Below are 21,420 nucleotides of genomic sequence, written 5' to 3'. Positions count from 1 at the left end.
CAAACTTTCTTTTGTGAGATCTGCCAGTGCCCGAGCAGAAAAAAGTGACAGCCCACAATTCTACAGAGAAGCCACAAGGATGGTGTTTGCCACCTCAGCCCATCTGAACTCAGGCGACTCGGCCAATTTCTGCCTCCCAACCTCTATCCACTCTCATTCCCAGGTGAGTTCTTCAGTACTCTGGCTTATTGTCTCTCCCTGCAGCCCAGCCACCTCTTCCTCTCAAGGCTAGCTTGCTGCCCTCTTCATTGCCCCAAGGGCACTATCATCCTCACTATGCAATTAACTCCTTAGCTCTGCTGCTCCCCAGGGATGCCCTTGGCTGATGGCAGGGGACCACTCTCTGAAGTGCCACTCACCTTCCTATAAAGACAACTAGCCAGACCTTTCTAGGGCTTTCCAGGGCAGTGTCCTAAACACTGAAGACACATTCAAGGCATTTCTGCCACTCCTTTGCTAGGCTTAAAGATTTACCTGTTCCTTCTCACCCAAATAAAGAACAAGTGTGCCCTCTCCATCTAGCCTAGCCTGTCTCAGAGAAAGGTTGGCTAGGGTGCCTCTCTGTGCCTTCCCCACTTGTCCTCCCCTGCAACACTAGGGGACTGCCAAACCCAGCCTCATTCTGACAGTGTTTTTCCTTCACCACCCCATAATTTACTGCCGCCTTTGTGCCTTACCCCACCTATCAAACTCCACCCTGGATTGTTAGCATTTCAATGGTGGCTTGCTCATATTTGATCTTTCATTCATTTTATTAAATTACCCTTTGTTTTGTCCTCTTCACCATTATATTATGGCTTTATGGTCTGTATCTTCATACACAAGTGATGTTCAATAAACAGGTTGTAGTAAACTACTGCCTCTTACTCTATTTTTTCTATTATTATTTCTCAACACTATCTGTCTATCTGTGCCACAACCACCCTGGCCAATCTACCACCCACCTCATGGACTCTGAAGCTCACACCCACAGGCCTTCCAGACTTGCAAGGGAAAGCTGCTGACTTTGAGTCACAAGTGGAGGAATCAGACAGTGCTGGAAAACTCCTCTGTCCCCTTGAGCTTGTCTGGCCCAGGGATCCCTGAACCTGCGTTCTCTATTTTTTTCTAAAGCTAGGGCTTCCAGGCTCCAGTCTCCTTGCTGTGCTTTGCAAACACATCTGAGGTTAGGAACTTTCTTAATGTTGACATCACAGCCCACAGCCCCTTTCGACCCAGAAATTTTGATTTAATAACCCAGTACCAGCTTGAGCTCTGGAACTTTAGACGAATGAGAAATGCTGGCGCGCGCGTCCAGTCTCCAGGATCGGATTTCCACCCACAGATCTGCCTGCCGGTGGAGATGAAGAGAAGAAAGGCGCTCGGGCCCACGTGGCGAGCCCAGTTGGCGCGGGCGGCCCCAGCCGGGCGCGGATGCGCGGTCCCGCCCCCGGGCCTGCGCTCCCTCCGCCCCTGCCGATGAATAAACCCCGGAACCTGGGAGCCCGAGCCAGGCAAGGCCGGCCGGCTTCTCCGCGGGCAGCGAAGGCAGTGTGGTGAGTTGTGGAAGTGGCGGGCCTGGGCGCTGTCTCCCCGGAGGAGGTGGCACCTGCAGGTTTCGTGCCCCGGCCCCCCGAAGGTTAAATGCGCGTGGGGAGCAGCGCCCTGGGGGCTGCGGGACTGAAAGCGAGACAAGCCCGAGGTGCCCGCGCGCTTCCGGGGAGCGCCGAGCGCGCAGCCCTGGCCTGCTTCCCGGGGAGGCGAGCCTGGGGGTGTGGGGCGAGGGAGGGGGGTCGTCTTTATCATCCATTCGGCCCAGGCCTGGGTGCACTGCTTGCTCCCCGCCGTACCCCGCCTTACCCTTACAGCAGAAGCATTGGTTGTCTCTCTGCCCACTGCCACATCCAGCCGCTCCCTCCACCAGGTGCCCTAACTGAGGCAGAATCGTGGCTTGCGCACCCTACCCTGGGAGGATAGCTCAGCTTTTGGACTGAATAGGCTGTGGCATAAAGACGCCAACGAAGTTCTCAGCCTGATTAAAGGTTATATACTTATGTCTTCCTTAGAAAGAAGCTTTACAATAAAATGGAAACATACGTTTACTTTCCTTTGTAAGTGTACCTGCCTGTAAGCATCTTTCAGTGATGTAGCCAGGGATTTCGTCTCTGTCCTGCAGAAATACCCATCATAGCAGAAATGATCATTGTGCTGTCACCACAGGCCACTGTTCTTGCTCTAGCAAGGGACCCACGTTATGGGAATGCCATCTTATGGGAACTTGGGAGCAGAGGAGAGATTATGTGAAATTTAGCAGGCACTAAAATCCCAGCGACTCCTCCATGCCCCTGCCCCCAGCCCCCGCCCCCACCGTGGAGGTGGACTGCAGGGCAATGCCTAGATTTCTTTCTTTCTAGTTTGTTCAGGCGTTTTATATGAACCAGTAGTGACCAAGTGATGTTTCTTACTACGTTATGTGCATTAACTCATTTACTCTCTCAGCTCTCCTGGTACAACAAACACTGGTATGAATATTAGGATTCTGCTACTTAAAGGAGACCAAGATACAAGCAATAACATAATTTTTACTAAAATTGCAAAGTCACTGACAGACACAGAAATCCAACCCAAATTTTATCATCTCTAGCCTCACAAAACAGATACCCTAAACCCCTAAAGGGGGCTACTTCCCACTGCCAGGCTCTTCATACCTTGGGATGCATCTGCCAAGACAAGAACAAGTAGTGGACGTGTTCTAGGTTCATCATCCTACCATTGAGAGGGTAACGGACGTAAGGAGGCACCAGTGTTAAGAGTTTTCATGTCATCCAGGTCAATGAAGACACTTCCTTCTGGACACCAGTCCAGCACTGAAGACCACTGAGTAGACCTTTGTCCTCTAGCATGGACTCATATCCTCTCATGCCTGAAAAGGAACATAGTGCCCCGGCTGGGTCATTTTCTAATGGAAAGAGTGTTGGCAGCACCAAGGTGGCTACATAAGGGTGGCCAGGATGAGCCTTTACACACACACTTTGATTTGCACCCTGGAAAGTGTACAAGTACACACCTCATGACTATACATGAAAAGTGTCCTCCTTCAGCTCATCTTTCCAGCTTACCTTAGAAGGCCCATCAGCCATCCCAAAGTTACTCTGGAAATAAAACCAAGTCAAGCAGAGTTTGACGCTATCACATCTGAAGCATCATGATCTCTTCATTTGATCAGAACACCCGTGACCCCTGAGCCAGCTTCCATGGACAGCCCTGGATGGACACATCAAGTCAGCTCCAGGACCCTAGCAAGCTACTGCCCAGTCTTCTGCTTCCCACTGTTTGTCACATAGAAGACCACTCCCCAGCAGTTCTTCCCTCCTGCTTCATTCCAGACCTCCCTGGATCAAGTCTCCTACCATTCTCCCCATGGTGTGGCATTCTCTATCTTTCTTTATGACAGTATGGCTTTGTAATGATGTAGTTATCTGCTTATAGTCTGATTCTTCCCTCAGACCAGTAATCTCAGCATGGCAGAGATTATAAGAGCCTGCTGTGCCCCCACACCCAGTACCCAGAGAACCAACTGGAACTGGTATTACATAAACATAGCAAGGAAACAGCCTAGTTCTACACTAGCACTGGGACCCTGCGCAGTTCACATCTACATTCTGTTTGTCAGTCTTATCTGATCTGTAGAATAACCAAGAAACAAGCTTAGGCCACACCAACTCTGACAGTGCCCAGTTCTCCTACAGATGAATCATCATGAATAGAACTAGCTGGTGCTCAGCCAACCTGTAAAGTAAAGACCTGCTGCCCTTTCACCTCCCTCCTTCCATCTCCTGGCACCTATGCCTGCTCTTGAAACTCTCAGTTGAATACCACACTCAGGGAAGTCCCTTAACCACCTTCTCCCCAACACACATGCTCACAGATTCAGAAATCTTCCAAATGCTTTGATGAACACTGTGGTTCTGAAAAAACTGATAACATCTGTGAAGTGCCTCCTGTGAGCCAGGATTGTGATGAAGCACGGGACATTCTCAAGTGCAGAACCAGCCTCTAGGACTGGTGGCTATGAGGAGAGGGAGAAGTCCAGAAAGCCTAAGGAGCTTTCTCTGGGCTTCACAGCGGTAGGGCGAGAGTCCAAGCCTGTCCAGGTCTGAGCCTAAGCCTGGAAAAGTTTACAGGAGTGTATAACCTTTTGACACTGTCACACTTATTTATCTGCAGTATTCACAATCAAGAACTATGCTATCAAATTGCCAAAAAATAAAATAAAAAGACTCATGCTTTAAATAAATTTGTGGTTTTGTGTGGGACCACATGTTATCCTAGGCAGCATGTAGAACATTTGCTTCTCTTCAAATACTTTGTATAAATAGATTTTTTATAATTAAGTTTTTAAATCTCAATATCTCCACCCCACCCCCTTTCTTTCTCTACCTCTTGTTCTCAGGGACTGAACTCACAGATTTGCACGTGCTAAGCAAGCACTTTTACACTGAACTACATTCCTAGCCCTTGTATCTTAAACAGTAACTCTAAATGTGAAATCACAAGCATAAAAGGAGACGACAAACCAAAATAGTAGTAGTTTGTCGTATACTTCATGATGTGGCCAAATCTTTGAACATCAAATCAGCCAACAGGACTAATAGAGAAAAGTTAACTAGGAAGAAATAATAAGAACACCCCTTGGGTCAAATTTGGGTGAGGTGGTTACATTTTCATCATGCACAACACATATCAGGCATGCAGGAGCTGGAGGCAACATGTGAAAGTTGAACAAGATACCATGAATATGGTTCTTGCCCCTTCCCGAGTTCAGCGTCAGCTACCAGAGAGAAGTCCCTAATCCATTCTCTGTACTTTCACTGCTTCAGAAAGTGGACCTGAGTAAACTTTTTCTTGCCTTATAGGTATGAGCCCAAACATGTCTTCCAACCTGGAATCAGCAAAGGAGTTACTTGTTTTCCTAGGAAAATCACTGTTCAGTATTCTGGAAGCCATAGTTTTTAAGGTGATCCCACAGCCACGGAAGAATGTTGCTGGTGAAATTGTACTCATCACAGGTGCTGGGAGTGGACTTGGAAGGCTCCTAGCCTTACAGTTTGCCCGCTTGGGGTCAGTGCTTATTCTCTGGGATCTCAATCAGGAGGCAAATGAGGAGACGCGCCAGATGGCTCAGGAGGCTGGAGCCACTAGGGTGCACGCCTATGTCTGTGACTGCAGCAGAAAGGAAGAAGTGTACAGAGTGGCTGACCAGGTACGTCTTGAGGACTTACTACTTTTAATGGGCAGTGAGAGTCCTAAACAAATACTTGGCATTTGTTCATTTTCATTTCTTAGGCAAGTGTCTTAACCTCTAAGCCATCCCTCCAGCCCTACTTTCATTTGTTAATGCCCTTTCATTTGCCTTTTATGTCTCTTTACTTTAGAAGATAATGTGTGGGAATGGGAATTAGGATTTTGAGTTTTTAGTGCATGCAAAATGCCATGTTAGATACCCTGTGTGTAGTAAAGATATCATAGCACTATAAAAGTAAAACGTTATACCCCTCCATAGCTAACAACACTGAGGTTTAGGAAGGCATGGAGCTTAGCTAAGAAGTACAACTAACACGTAACAAAACTACAGCCAGGACACGGTTTTTGCTCCTAAGAGGTTCTTCTGCTCTCTCCCCTCTGCTCAATGTTGCGTACTGTGTATTAAAAGAAACAGGGCATGAAAGCATCCTTCTTGAAGGGGTCAGGACCAGATGTTGAAGATGTTGCTCAGGGTCCCTGCATTAGTATATACATCCATATGTAGTCTGACTTTATTTGCCCACCCCACCATGATTTCCAGTTGAACATGTATTTTTCATATGTGGCTGTAAAAATGTAAGAATATTCATCCTGAAGATTTTTTTTTTTTGATGTGGTAGTGGGGATTGCACCTACTCAGCAGGTGCTTTATCACTGAGTTACACCTAAAACCCCTAAAAAGCCACAAAGAAAGTCAGGAACTGAAGCTCCAATAAGCTGATGGACATGAGGCTTTTACCTCATGGAAGCATAACCTCATAAGGACACATGTGTCCTCACCCACACACCAGGGTGCAAATACCATATACCGCTTTTCTGGGCAAATTTGGGACCTTAGTATTGCCCAATTTAATGACAAGAGGAGAGCCTGGCTTGGTGTAGCACCATTGCTGCACAAAGTTCTTCCATAGTTTCTGAGCTGTTTGCTACTTCCTCCCTCGTTTCCTACTGGAAAGATTGCCAGGTTCTGGCCATGTGTAGTTTTGCCTTTCGGCTTTGCATCTGTCTCCCACTGGCTCCAATCACAGGCTGCCAGGTACAGCCCAAGGCATGATGCTTACCTAAGTACAGGTAACCAGTACAACAGAAGCAGACAAGGCTTGTGCTTTTTGCTTATTGTTGTTTGTTTGTTTGTTTGTTTGACTCTTGAGTGGTGCTTCTAATTAGCCCCTGTGCTGACTCACTGACCCCTACTTCAGTAGAAGAAGGACTGTAGAATAGAGATCTAAACCTGATAAACTGCATTCTGAGTATAGCCCCAGCGTTAGTAGTGAAGGACCTGGCATGTGGACTTGCGCTCACTGTTTGCAACTTCTCTGTCCAGTCTTCAACAATTATGTTCTATAAATACTTGCCTCCCTCTTTCCTGGATCTGGGAGTTAAGTCTGTCCCAGCTGCTTGACTTCTGAAATGATCAAACATACCATTTTCCTAGCCTATTGCTCAGTTTTTATAACTTGGTAGTTTGAGAAAGGACTAACCCTGGATTCAGGAATAGCAAGTTACTAGCTTCCCTTATAAATTCGTTTCCATTTCTTTTTCTGAATAAAGTATAAGAGTTTTTAAGATGCTGCCTTATAGGAGAATCACTAAAGAGAACAGTTTAGAGGAACATGCCAACGTTTGATTTCTGCTGAGCTCTTAGTAACTTTGATAGCTTGTATCTCAGAATGAAAGCTTAACCTTGGCCAGGCATGGTGGCACATGTCTTTAATCTCAGCACTCAGGAGGGTAGGCAGAGGTAAGGAGAATTGCTGTGAGTTCGAGACCAGCCTGCAACTACATAGTGAATTCCAGTTCAGCCTGGGCTAGAGTGAGACTCTACCTCAAAAAAAAAAACAAAAAAAAAAAAAAAAAACTTAGCTTTGGCTCAAAAGTCCAGTATTGCTACATGGCACCTCTAGGTTAGAAATTATTTTGAGCAAGCTGGAGCTAGATACCTATCACTCATCCTTGGTATGTTCAGTGAATGTGAACCTTATACAAGTCAAATTGATCATACCTCTGTCTAATCTTTTTTCATTTACGTGCCCCCCCAAAAAAAACTTAAACAACTCTTGAATTTTATTTTCTCTATCTCATAGCATCTATGAAAGTTTCTTAAAATTGATTACTGATTCCTAGTGTCCAAGGTCACAGTCTACAATAATGTGGACACTGGAGAAGCAGACTTACTGCTCTCTGCTACCACTAAGTAGTGGACTGGAAACCTGTGTGTTTGGTGATTCACAGCAGCCATCCTGGCAGTATTCGAGTAAGATGCTACAGGGACAGCCCAAGGGCCTTCCAGCAGGTTCTTGTTTTCACAGTGTGGGTGTTCATAGAGAGAGCCCAGCTAGCAGATGGGCACAGCTTATGTCTGAGTCTTGTGAAAGTTTTCTTACAATGCTAAGACTGCTTGTTGCCTCATTCTTACACTGAGAAGGATTAAAAAAAAAAAAAAGCCAAAAGTGGCTGGAGATATGGCTTAGTGGTTAAGGCACTTGCCTGTGAAGCCTAAGGACCCAGGCTTGTTTCCTCAGTACCCACATAAGCCAGATGCACAAGATGTCACATGCATCTGGAGTTCATTTGCAGTGGCTAGAAGCCCTGGAGTGCCCATTCTCCTTCTGTCCCTCACTGTTTCTCTCTCTCTCTCTCAAGTAAATAATAAACTACATTTTTAAATGCCAAAAGAAATGAAAAAATTACTTAAAAACTAGAATTTGTTATATCTTTGAAACATAGTATCACCTAATTTATTCCCACTCTAAGGATGAACATTTAAATGATAAAATCTAAGGCAACCTATTTCTACACAGTATAATCTGTGTTGTTTCCATCTCTGATCCTGAGTATTCTCAGTTGCTAGTACTTCCAGCCCAAATCCCTTTCTGACGTTTTTGATTTTGCTTATGGTAGGGCTGATCTTGTTTCTACCCTTGATGACTCTTGAAGTTGAAGCTGATAAAATATTGTAGCCCCTCTGCAAAGAAGGCATGTCCTTAGATTATTTCAAGTGCTTTTATATGAAAACACTAGGTTCCCTTTATCTCTGTTTCCACCTAAGTTTTTCCTAGGCTCTCAACCTAGTTGATTGGCATAAATGCCCCATCCTACCACCCTGATGCTGGGACCCAGGGCTTTCACAGTAGCAGCTTCTGCCTTGCCTGAGTGATGCACACTCCGTGTGCCATTCTTCAGTGATCCATCTGGCCCTGTTCACCTGGCAGATACACACACACACTCCACAGCTGGAGATGCCAGGGGCACATCTGTGAGCCTTCTCTATGAGCACATGGCAACCACAATGGGTGGTTTGTTTGTTTGTTTCTTCTACGTTGTAGGTCAGACCACTGTTATGTGATCTAAATTGCAGTGATGAAATTCAGAACACAAGGGGAGACGTAGGGACTCCACCGCCTGCTGCCATCCTGTAAGAGCCCGTGCCTACTTCTACTCAGAGCCAAGATTAAACACTGAAGGTTTTCTAGAAGAGTCCACTGTTACCCCTGAAACTCTTGATTTCTCAAATAAAAGCAATAGAATACCTATTCAGACTGGCATTACATCAGCAAACATGACTCACAGATCGTGTGCCTGAAAGTTTGAGGTGGATAGAAAGAAAACCAGCCTGTTGAGAAAAACAGGACAGGCAGATTCTAATCTATGCTGTGGGTTTGAAATATATATTTTCTTCCTTTGCCCATTTGTTCCCTCATTCTCCCTTTCTTTGTGTGTACTATACTTTGATCTTTATATTATTTGATTATAATAAAACTGTTCTTTTGTCTCATCATGTGATTATATGCTGCTAATTCATAACACAGAACGAGGCTGTCATCACAGGCAGTAAGACCAGTCATGAGTATAGAAAGGAAAGGCCATTTCTGCCTTCCCAGTCTCTTTACTGGAGATAGAAATGAGAAGGGAAGCATTGGGATTGGACTGTAGGTTCTGCAAAGGAAATATAAACACATGTTCTAGAGCTTAGAAGTTCAGCGTGGTTTAAGGATTACATACATACATACATACATACATACATAGAAATCCTAGACCATATGAGGAATTATTGATTTGATAGTATTGCTCTTCTTCTTCAACCCAGGTTAAAAAAGAAGTCGGTGATGTCTCCATTCTAATCAACAATGCTGGCATTGTAACAGGCAGAAAGTTCCTGGAATGCCCAGATGAGCTTATGGAAAAGTCACTTGATGTGAATTTCAAAGCACATTTATGGGTAATTATTTTTTTTTCTTATAATAGTATAAATTTACTCTAACATTCCAAAGCACTTTTCTCTTTAGGATCATTATCAACCTCTTAATTCCTAGAGAGAGAGAGAGAGATCCTAGGGATTGAATACAAGGCCTTGTGCAAACTAAGTAAAAACTGAACCTCTTTGCTGCACCCCAGCCTACTTACCGTAATTTTGGACTTGTACTAGTCCACCCAGTTGTCCTCCTTTGATCAATCTGAAATGCAGCTCCCAGAGCCACTGCCCAGTGAAACTACCAGAAATAGAACTGCTCTCATGGCTGAAGTATCATTTGTTGATTACAGGCAAATGTTGGAGAGTTTCCCAGGTATCTCGCATACATGATCTGTATCTTCTAGTTCCACATCCATGGATCCAATCAAACACAGATCAAAAATAGTTTGTAGGGCTGGAGAGATGGCTTAGCAGTTAAGGCACTTGTCTGCAAAGCCTAAGGACCCAGGTTTGACTCCCCAGAGCCTACGTAAGTAAGATGCACATGGTGATGCATGCATCTGAAGTTCATTTGCACTGGCTAGAGGCTCTGATGCACCAGTTCTCAATATCTCTCTCTCTCTCTCAAATAAAAAATCAATAAAAATAAAATATTTTTTAAAAAATAGTTTGTAGCCAGGCATGGTGGCACATGCCTTTAATCCCAGCACCTGGGAGGCGGAAGTAGGAGGATCACCATGAGTTCGAGGCCACCCTGAGACTACGTAGTGAATTCCAGGTCAGCCTGAGCTAGAGTGAGACTCTACCTCAAAAAAAAAAAAAATAGTCTGTAAAATATTGTGTTTGGAGGTTGGGAAAATAGCTCAACAGGTAAGAGTACTTGGCTTTCTGTATATGTGAGGTCCTGAGTTTAATTCCCAGAATATATAAAAAAAAAGTCAGGCATAACTGCACATGCCTGTGATCCCAGTGATAGAGGGTGGGGAAGGCAAAGACAGGAAGATAGCTGGAACTCCCTGGGCAACAGTCTAACCAAAACACAGGCATCCCTGGATTCATTGGGAGACTATCCCAAAGAAATGAGTAGAAGAGCAATAGAAGAGGAAACCCAACATCTTCCTCTGGCCTCCACAGCATATCACAGTGTGAACACATATGCACACACATGCACATACACCAAAAAAAAAAAAAGTGCCTGGACTGAACTTGTCCTGACTTTTTCTTTACCATTTGCCCTAAATATATTCAGTGTAGCAACAATTTGCATAACATTTATACTGTACTGGGTATTATAAGTCATCTAGAGATAAAGCACAGGGGAAGATATCCACAGGTTATATGTAAGTACTTCACTATTTTATTTAAAGGATTGGAGCATCTGTGGATTTTGCCATCTCTGGTGGTCCTGGAACCAGTCCTCCCCCAGAAAATACTAAGGGATGACTGTGTTCCTTATAGTAAGTCAATGCAATATTTTAAGGGCTCATAGAATTCAAAAGATTTAGTCAAGAATACATAGCGAGTAACTTAAGTTAAGCATGGCTAGGGTAACATAATTTACCTAAGCAGGAACACTTATGAAATGAGAAGCATTAATTATTGACCAAGCATTAATCATGTCCTTAATACCTAATCATGACGCTTAATACCTAAATGCAGAAAGTAGGTGCCACATGATGCTATTACTAAGGGGCAGAGGCCCTGTCTTGCAAAATGATGCTCCTACTTCCATAAGTTACATTTTCCTGGTCTTAGCTGTCTAGGGTTCACACATGCATGTGGCCTCATGCTGCCTCTACTAATATTTGATCCAGTTGGTTCCAGCCCCTCACAACTCATCATCCCCTGGACAAGGCTATTGTTTCAGAGGATTTGGTGGACATTTTTGAGCTCCCTCCATTCTCCTCACACCTTTTCTAGCCCTCCTTAAGTTAGCTTTCAAACATGTTTAGAGTGTACAAGAGATTTCTGCCCCTGCTTTTAATGAAAGCATAATGCTATTGCTGCTATTCTTTTTTTTAAATTTAATTTATTAGTTTTTTTTTTCAGCAAATACAGGCTGTTTGGTACCATTGTTTAGGCTCATCCATGATCAACCCCCTCCCATTGGACCCTCCTTGTTGATGTAAATGGGTCATGCATTGTGGAATTAGCCCACAGTTATTAGCACGATAAATGTCTCTGCATATCATGACCCAACATGTGACTCTGATATTCTTTCTGCCCCTCTTCCGCAAAATTTCCCTGAGCCATGTTGGGTTCATTTTTGGTCTGCTTCAGTGCTGAGGTGTTGGGGGCCTCTGAGGCTGGTATTCTTGGTGTCCTGAATGGTTTTCAAAAGAAAAATGAAAAGACACAGACATTAGTGACTGCTGTGTCCCTACTTGAACTATTGTGAATTATTTCTCTTGTTCCTCCCCTGAGTGCTTTGTATATGCAATGTGTGTGTATGTGTGTATACTGAGTTCACTTTCATTTTATCCATCAATCAGTATAGATCAGTTACCTCTGAAGTCTTCTCTCCTACGGCTTTCATGTATTTTCTCCTACCTTTGTTTTTTGTTTGTTTGTTGTTTGTTTGTTTCCTAGTCTCCTTTCTCTTTGCTAGCTGTTCCTTCAGTGCTGATATCTCTCTGGCCCCTGCAGTCTGTCCTTCCTCTTCCCTCTTTCTGGGAAGGTCACATATGCTCTTTGAAGCCCTGCATGTGACCAAACATAGAACATATGACTAACTCATCAGAGGCTCACAGAACTCTGGGATCCCCAGGCTCTGGTCCCATGCAGCTGTAGCAGTCTTGTTTCTGGTCTGGCTACTGCTTATTATGCTGGCTGTATCCTTTCCCTTCCTTTTAACTTTCTTCCTCTCTCTGAAGCAATCCAGAGGAGGCAAATAAAGGAGGCTGGCTTGTGAGAACCCCTTTTCTTAATTTCCTTTTTTCTTAGCCTTCTACATAAGTATAAATTCCTGGTTCCCATGATATCATCTTCAAAAGCTCAATGTTCTGCCCACTACCACCTTTTTTGGATTTGGTTCCAAATCCAAAGTGAAGAGAAAATGTATGTCAGGATACAAAAGTTGAATGCTTCTTGGAAACAAAAAAGGGAACTAACCAAGCAGTGCAAAGAAAACTGAATTCTTATTGTTTATGTCCCAAAGTTACAAATCAATTCCAGCCACAGAATAGTGAAAAGATAAGGGAATTAAATAAAGGACTTCTGAAGGAAAGGCTGTAGATGACAGAGGAAGCTGTTTTGTTGTTTTTGTTTATGTTTTTCCATGTACGGTCTCATCTGGCTCACGCTGACCTAGAATTCACTATGTAGTCTCAGGGTGGCCTTGAACTCAAGGTGATCCTCCTACCTCTGCCTCCCAAGTGCTGGGATTAAAGGCGTGTGCCACTATGCCTGATGGGGCAGGGGGGGGGGAGTCTTTTTTTTATTAGTAAGTAGAATTGAACCCTGATCTCCTCCACTCCATGTGAGCATGAAAGTAAGGTGTTATATATGAGAGAGCCTAGGAAGATGTTCTACATGCCTGAGACAGAGTCAGAGACACTTGTGTCTCAAAAACTGTTTATTTGATGAATTGGAGTTAAAATAAGAAACCATTATTCAAACCTGTAGAGATTAATTTAAAACAAAGTATTCTTTCTCAATAGAAACAGGATATATTATGAAAAGGCTTTAGGAAAAGCTTAAAAATCAAAATTAAACCAGGATAGAGAGGCACTTTGTATTTAAACAATCACATTCTTAAATACTTGTGGGGTTTTGAGTTATGACTGACACAACTAAGATTGTCCTATGCTATTTTGATTGTGATCTTAATACCATGGGGTTAAAAAAGACAAACAAGTGAAATCATCAATCTTTATAAATACTTTTAATAATACTTAAATTTCTATGTTATATCCCAAAGCCTTTAGGTATTTTTATTAGCCAAAAAATTATTTGATCCTAGTAACCATATAAACATGTGAGAAAAGTATACAGTGGGTGATTAAATGTTCAAAGGCTTCCTCTGCTCTTCTTAGACTTATAAAGCCTTTCTTCCTGCCATGATCACTAACAACCATGGACATCTGGTTTGCATTTCAAGCTCAGCTGGATTAGTCGGAGTAAATGGATTGGCAGGTGAGAGAAATTCCTTATAACCTTAACTTGCATACTAGTTCTGAGTAGTAGAGAACTTTCTGTGTAGCAGAGCTGCCATCACACCAACTGACATGAACTTGGACCATGTGCTTTGGAATCACAAGGTATCATGTAGTCCCCTGAGTAAGAGAGGGGGAAGGGACAAGGGGCTGGAGACTCAGCTGTTAAAGGCACTTGCTTACACAGCCTGACTGCCTGGGTTTGATTCCCTAGTACCTACATAAAGCCAGATGCACAACTTGTAATTTGAAGCTATATGCTGTTGTCTGATGGAGATAGAAAGCAGCTGGTTTTGAGCACATTACTTTCTAACACCCATAGCACTTAGTTAATGTGGCTATCACTTGATTAAAAATAAAATCAGCCAGTTGTGGTGGCTCACGCCTTTAATCACAGCACTCAGGAGGCAGAGGTAGGAGGATTGCCGTGAGTTCGAGGCCACCCTGAGACCACATAGTGAATTTCAGATCAGCCTGAGCTACAGTGAGACCCTACCTCGAAAAGCCAAAAATAATGATAATGATAATAATCTCAGGGCTGTAGAGATGGCTTAGCAGTTAAGCACTTGCCTGTGAAGCCTAAGGACCCTAGTTTGAGGCTCAATTCCCCAGGACTCACATTAGCAAGATGCACAAGTGGACACACGCCTCTGAAGTTCATTTGCAGTGGCTGGAGACCCTGGCACACCCATTCATATTCTCTCTCTCTCGCTCTCGCTCTCTCTCTCTCTCTCTCTTTTTCTCTTTCTTTCTATCTGCCTCTTTGTCTGTCACTCTCAAATAAATAAATAAAAATAAACAAAAAAAATTAAAAAAAAAAGAAATCTCATAGTTTTTGAGGTTTCAGTCCATGATTAGGTGACCTTGTTGCTTTTGGGTCTTTGACATAACATACAACTCCACTTCAGAGAACCAATTTCCTGTGTTAGTCTGCTCCCCTTTATTGTGACAAAATACCTGGAATAATTTTCTTCAAAAATGGAAAGATATATTTTTAGTTTTAGAGGTTTTAGTCCATAACCACTTGGATGTTACTTTTGGACCTTTAGTGATATAATATATCATGGCAGGAATATGTAATAGAAAATTGTTTACCTTATGGCCACCGTGAGGCAAAGAGAGAGACAGCAAGAGGCCAGGAGCTCAGTATCACGGGGATACCTCCAGTGACCTAGCTTCCTTCCCCTGGAATCCCACCTCCTAAACGCTCTAATAGTCATGCCACAGGTTTTATACAAACATATAAGGTAATGTAAGTGTAATAATTAGAATTACTTCCCATTTCAAATTTATTATATCTTCTCTCATTATACTGATAATATGAGGTGTATAGTTAAAAGAAAATTGGATCTGAGTGTCACAGGCCATGCAAGCTAACCTTTCATGCTCAGATTCCTATGATACTTTTTTATCTACTTTTGTATGTCTTCATGCCAAGTGAGTACAAATGTTTGAAACAGGGATTAGAGGAGATCCAGTGGTGCAATGGGTGAGCACACAGTACTTATATGAAATAGGAATTAGAGGCACTGGTGACCTTTGTGCCCTGGGCAAGAGTTACCACAGGCTCAGACAAGTGTCATCTTGTGAGTCAAGTCCAGCAGTGTGGCCTCTAGTAACACTCCTCCAGCTCTTCTCTGCTGAGAATCCACCTGGTCATTTGCACCTTCAACAGACCATGTTCCTTCCTACTCACTGCCCACCTCTTCCTATGTAAAGAAAGACCAAGATCATTCAAAAGAACTCAAAAATTGTTGTGGCATTTTGTTTCTATCAATATAAGAAGTAAACCTTAATGAAATAATATTGTAAAACGGTGTAAAGCAAGCAAACCTCAGAGAGATTGTTGGGTCCTAGAGTACTGAAGTAAAGCAAGTCACATAATTTTGTAGTTGTTATTCCCAAGGTGTCTGAAGGTTATATTTTTACTATACTGTTATCTAAGGGTGCAGTGGCATTATGTCTTATGAACAATATACATGACTAGTTCGGAGGAAGAAAGGGTTTAGCAAGAGTGGGATGGGGACAAGAGAGGTAATAGAGAGTGAGTGTGGTCAGAATTCATTCCATAAGTGTATGAAATTCTCAAAACAAAATTAAAAGTTTAGAGGGCTGGAGAGATGGCTTCACAGTTAAGGTATATGCCTGCAGAGCAAAGGACCCAGGTTTGATTCCCCAGAACCCACGTAAGCCAGATGCACAAGGTGGTTCATGCATCTGGAGTTTGTCTGCAGTGGCTGGAGGCCCTAGCATGCCCATTCTCTCCCTCTCTCTCTCTCTCTCTCTCTCTCTCTCTCTCTCTCTCTCTCTCTCTCTCTCTCTCCCCCTCCCTCCCTCCCTCTGTCTCTCTCCCTCTCTCTCTCTCCCTCCCCCCTCCCTCCCTCCCTCCCTCTCCTCCCTCCTCTCTCTCTCTCTCTCTCTCTCTCTCTCTCTCTCTCTCTCGCCCTCTCTCTCTCCCTCTCCCTCCCTCCCTCCCTCTTTTTTTAAAAATTTTAAAAACTCTTGAGATTGCCATTAAATAGTAGGAACTCCTCCCTCAGGGCGGGGGGGGGGGTGGGGAACAGTGTGTGTGCCTTATTTAAGAACAGTATGTGGCTGAAGAGATGGCTTAGCAGTGAAAGCACTTGTCTGGGAACCCTAAAGACCCAGATTTGATTTCTAGTACCCATGTAAGACAGATGCACACAATGGCACATGCATCTGGAATTCATTTGCAGTGGTTAGAGAACCTTTCTCCTTCATATTCTCCCTCTCTCTCTGTCTCTATGTGTGTGTGAGTATGTGTGTGTGTGTGTAATCAATAAAATAATTTGAAAATATTTTAAAAACAGGGCAAGAGATGGCTTAAAGAGATAGTTCAGGTGCTTGCCTGCAAAGCAAAAGGACCCAGGTTCTATTCCCCAGGACCCACATAAGCCAGACGCACAAGGTGACACATGTGTCTGGAGTTCATTTGCATGGCTGGATACCCTGGCACTCCCATAGTCATTTTCTCTCTAAAATAAATAAATAAAAATAAAATATTTTTTAAAATATTTAAACAGTATGCTATGGAAAAGTTGGTGTTGCATCGGCTATTGGAAAAATGGACCCAGCAAACTTGCTCACTGTGAAGTTATCATTAATCTTCAATTTGTAAGAGATCTCAGTCTCTGAGAAACACAATGTCATAACACACCATAAAACAAGGTAGACTTACAGACATTAGTGTGAATCTCTGGTTTGTCTCTTTCAGATTATTGTGCAAGTAAATTTGCAGCCTTTGGATTTGCTGAAGCTATGTTTGTAGAAACATATGCCCAAAAACAAAAGGGGATCAAAACTACAATTGTGTGCCCATTTTTTATAAAAACTGGAATGTTTGAAGGTTGCTCTACTAAGTATGTATGCTTTATCTATTTTAAAGAAGTAACATTGTTTAATTTGGTTGTCTACCTATTCAGTTTTGTCCTTTTTTTTTTTAAGTAACTTGGTATTTTTCTAGAGTTCAGGCTAATTTATAAGTGGTTTCAAAATTATCTCTTCACAGGTTTTTGTGTTTACGTTGTTAAATTGAATGCAAGTGAGTGATCAGCACAATGTCCAGCTAGTAGCCACCCTGTGACCCTAGATCTGCTCAGATCTTGACTGTCCTGTCCATATCCCTTTGCTACCCAAATCTATTCAGTCCTTTTCCTTGACATCAGTGAGACTGAAAGTCTGATGAAAAAGTGGGTTCAGGATGTTCTAACAGAATATCATACACTATGCAGGTTAAACAACAGAAATGTCTCTTGCAGCACCAGAGGCTAGAAGTCCAAGACACACTGTGTGGTGAGAAGGTTTCTTATGTTGTTTATGACCACCTTCTCATTGTTAGATCTTTGGTTAGCAGGGAGAGAAGGAGAATAAAGACAGAGAAGGGATCATATGTCCCATGGTTCTTCTCATGAGCACCGTAACCCCATTCACAAAGTCATCACCCTCATCATCTGTTACTTTACAATAATCCCATCTCCCCATGCCCATCACATTAGACATTAGGCTTAACTATGAGCTTGAGGGAGTTTATCAATTTGTCCCCAGTGCCCAGTTCTACACATCTTGGGCACAGTAGACAATTTGTTTCAAGTGACTTGTTTTAAAATGTTTTATACCAGTTGTGTAATAAGACTTTACATAGATGATTATTTGTAACATCAGAGTTTTAATTACAATCATTTTTCCATTTCAAATCTGAAATAGAAACAAGGGTGATAATGTCTTACAGTTTTTCTCCCTAACTTTAAGAAATGGTTTGTATTAATTTGAGTTTTTTAATTGCCTTAGGTGTCCCACTCTGTTACCAATTCTGGAACCAGAATATGCAGTCAGAAAAATAGTTGATGCTATTCTACAGGAAAAGCTGTATTTGTATATGCCAAAGTTTTTGTACCTCATGATGTTCTTAAAAAGGTAACACCAGCTTCCGTTGCAGCCCTTATGTTCCATTCAACAGTGTACTCAATATTCCACCTGAAGAGCCACTTACCAAGTGTGTTATTAGTGAATTTTAGAAAGCCTTCTGCATCTCTTTGACCACCTTCTTGCACTCCTGTTGACACATACCCCAGCTTGCTTAGTTGCAGTATCCCTATTAGTCCAGGAAGTGGGATTGGATTCTCTACCATCTTACTGTTGCATTATTGTTAAAACTAAGTATAGTACAAAATGAGCTATGGAAGATGGACATTTTTTTTTCTTTTCAGGAAAGCTGCTCTTATCCATAGATGTTGTACCATGCTTCTTCAAGTTCAACACCCCAAAGTCAAGGCAAGACAGTCAGCCAAATAATCAGAAATTTGTGTGTTGAGTGAAATCAACAACAGATATCAATTTTAATAAATAAAATAGTTAAAGAACTTGAAACACCCATTAAAAGCATACAAGAGAGGGCTGGGAGTATAGCTTGGTAGAAAGCTTGCCTAGAATACAGGAGGCTTTGGGTTTGATCCTCACTAAAAACCAACAGAAGAAGAGATCATTGCCCCTCTCCTCCTGTGCCTTACACTGGGTTTCAGCGCTGGAATTCCTCAGCTTCATGTTACAGATGCCCAACCCAGTTGGACAGAGCTGGTGGTGCTAAGCTGCTGGGTCCCCTGCTGATTTCTGCTACCTCAGTTTATTTTCTCAACTACAGAGGCCCATCTGTTTATCCTTCCTCTCACAGGAGCTTCTCCTGTGCAAAAAGCACATTCCATGGCTGAGCCACCACTCTCTGTTGAGTTGAATTGGTCTCTTCTGTGTCTTCTTTGGCTCTGTGCTTGCCTGTGTTCTACACGTCATTCTACTCTTGACGATGACTTCTTCAGTTGATGGAACCCAGGTGTTATTCTTCATATTCACCACAGGGCTGGCAGCCCTTGACCTTGCAGCATGTGGGAAACTCTTTTCTCATTAGCTAATTATATCTCCTTCGTGCAGTGAGCCAGAAGTCATTCTTACATCCTATCCCTTTCCTAGACTTCCTTTAGATCAAGAAGAATCAGTGTGGCTTATGGAGGCTCTGCAAGGCACAAAAAGGGTCTAGCTAGCAAATTGAAACCCAGGGCTATGATCCTGCTATCTACCAAGTTTATGATTCTCAATATGTTCAATGTTCTCAGTCCTTAGTTTCCCCATTTATACTAACAGTGTTTGACAGATCTTATAAGATAGTGCATTGTACTGTTTATTGGCAAGAGTGTGTTTTCATCACACAGCAGGTATTTCTTTCCTAGTATCGATTGTACTCTAAAAAAAGTCAACTCTAAAAACATGAGGCTTAATTTTTTTTTTACTATTTTATTTTATTTGCAAGCATAGAGATACAGACAGAGATAGTGACAGAGAGAGAAAGAGAGTATGGGCACAACAGGGCCTCTAACCACTGCAAATGAACTCGAGATGCATGCGCCACTTTGAGCATCTGGCTTTATGTGGGTACTGGGAAATCAAACCCAGGTCATTAGGCTTTGCAAGCAAATGCCTTAGCCACTAAACCATCTCTCCAGCCCTGAGGCTCAATTTTTCAACTCTGGATAATTGTGCGGGTTTAACTCTGGGCCATGTTTAGAGAGAAGGCTAGAGGAAAACCAAAGAGGATCAGTGAAGGAAATTACATGAAACACTCCTTCAGACATTGGAGAGAGTTGTTTAATGTCATGTACCAGTCACCTTCCTGGGATCTGGAGTCACATCAAAGAACAAGTCACAAAGCAGTTCTTATCCTATAAACTGTCCCCCTGAGGGGAGGATGTCAAGGAAGTAAAAGAAAGAGACATTACCTGGACAAAGTGACTCATGCCTGAAATCTCAACACCTGGGGGGCTGAAGCAGGAGGATTGATGTGAGTTTGTGGCTAATGTGGTCTACATAGTGAGGTGCAGTCCAGCCTGGGTTAAAGAGTGAGATCCTATCTCATACTCCCTACTCCCAAAAAGAGAAGGTACACTAGGAGTCATAAATACTCTGAAGAAATTCTAAGCAAGAAAGGGGAATAGGGCATGGTGGTACAGAAGAGAGCAAATTGAGACTTTATACTGGGGGGGAATTTCCCAAAAAGTTAACACTTGGCCAGAGTCCTAAATCAGGGAAGGTTTGTGCCACCTAGAGGTCTTGGTGTGTCCACAGAGAGAGTGAGTAAGCATAGGGCCCTTTCCCTTGTCTCACCTTTAAACAAGTCTCACGATTAACTGCTTTGCCACTTTACTCACTCGCAGTGTAAGATGTCAAGGTCAGCTGTAGCAGAATGCTATACCAGGATAATGATCCAGAATACCTGTGGATCTCCCGAGGCACAGACGGGGTAGAGATGAACATTTTAGTCTGGTTTTGCCAAAAGCACTGGGAACTATTATATCAACCTCACAGTGGTCCCAGACAGAAGGATTCCCTCATTTTATAGCTGAAGACACTCTGACTCAAGCTAGTAAATTGTTTGGGCCAGCATTGCAAGTGCTAGAGCTGGACTCAGCCACATATATCGACCTCCAAATATGTGTCTTCAAGAACAGCTCCCCCTCCTTCCCTCAGTCACTCTAGGATACTGACGTTTTGGAAACCAAAATGAGAAGAGAACTAAATAATATGAGTAGAGCCAGGAGAGCTATGGGCCCAGTAACAGTAAGGCAAGTAGCACAGAAGTTGTGCAAATATGTACCTGAATGAGTGACATCAGCTGAGCTAGAAAAGATGCTTTTATAAATCATAATCAAGAAAATGTACTCTTGTGTTTCCTTTAGTTTCTTGCCCATCAAGACGGGAATGCTCATAGGTGACTATCTGGGCATCTTTCATGTAATGGATGGCTTCACTGGCCAAAAGAAGAAAACCTAAAGATCAACTCTACGCCTGATTTCCTCTTACAACCAACGCTACATCAGACTTACTTCAAAGAAGAAAAGTATTTCTGTGTGACAGTAGAAGTACCATCTGTATTCTGCTATCTGGACTGGAATTTTCCCCAGTGTATTTGTTTCCCTTTTTGTTGTTTTGTTGTTTTTGCTGTTAGTTTTATTGTTGTTTGTTTTAAAATAAAGACATCCCTTTTGTCATTTCCATTTGCAACAGATTCAGGAAGAGGCAAGCTTACCTAGAGGTAAGTTTTCCTAAGTTTGGTCATTGGCAGGTGGGCCCTAGGGAGCAGGTGACCATGTGACTGCAGGGGGGAAGACAGGGGTAGAATTAGTGGCTGGAATGTCCTCTCTTCAGAGGATACAGGTCTGGATTTCCTATCTCTGTCCTCATCATGGGCTGTTTTGAACCTGGGCCACTAGCATAGCAAAAGCCAGG

At 42.9% G+C, this 21,420-nt stretch overlaps 1 protein-coding gene across 2 annotated transcripts; it reads left to right on the top strand.

Annotated features, from left to right (window-relative positions):
• The first annotated feature begins 1,416 nt into the window (after positions 1-1,416).
• LOC101604622 (epidermal retinol dehydrogenase 2) lies at positions 1,417-21,186 on the top strand. Of its 2 annotated transcripts, XM_004653344.2 has the most exons (7): positions 1,417-1,535; positions 4,896-5,242; positions 9,371-9,502; positions 13,510-13,609; positions 16,865-17,009; positions 17,938-18,063; positions 20,871-21,186. In XM_004653344.2, exons 2-7 carry the CDS (start codon positions 4,898-4,900, stop codon positions 20,962-20,964), a joined length of 942 nt encoding a protein of 313 aa, XP_004653401.2. In that variant the 5' UTR covers positions 1,417-1,535; positions 4,896-4,897; the 3' UTR covers positions 20,965-21,186. The 2 variants fall into 2 exon arrangements, with proteins under 2 accessions (XP_004653401.2, XP_044999593.1); XM_045143658.1 differs by lacking the exon at positions 17,938-18,063.
• Positions 21,187-21,420: the final 234 nt, after the last annotated feature.

Source organism: Jaculus jaculus, chromosome 2, assembly GCF_020740685.1.
Source record: "Jaculus jaculus isolate mJacJac1 chromosome 2, mJacJac1.mat.Y.cur, whole genome shotgun sequence".
NCBI lineage: Eukaryota > Metazoa > Chordata > Mammalia > Rodentia > Dipodidae > Jaculus > Jaculus jaculus.
Note: the sequence above shows the minus strand (reverse complement) of the source record. Positions and strands in the feature narration are given on the sequence as shown.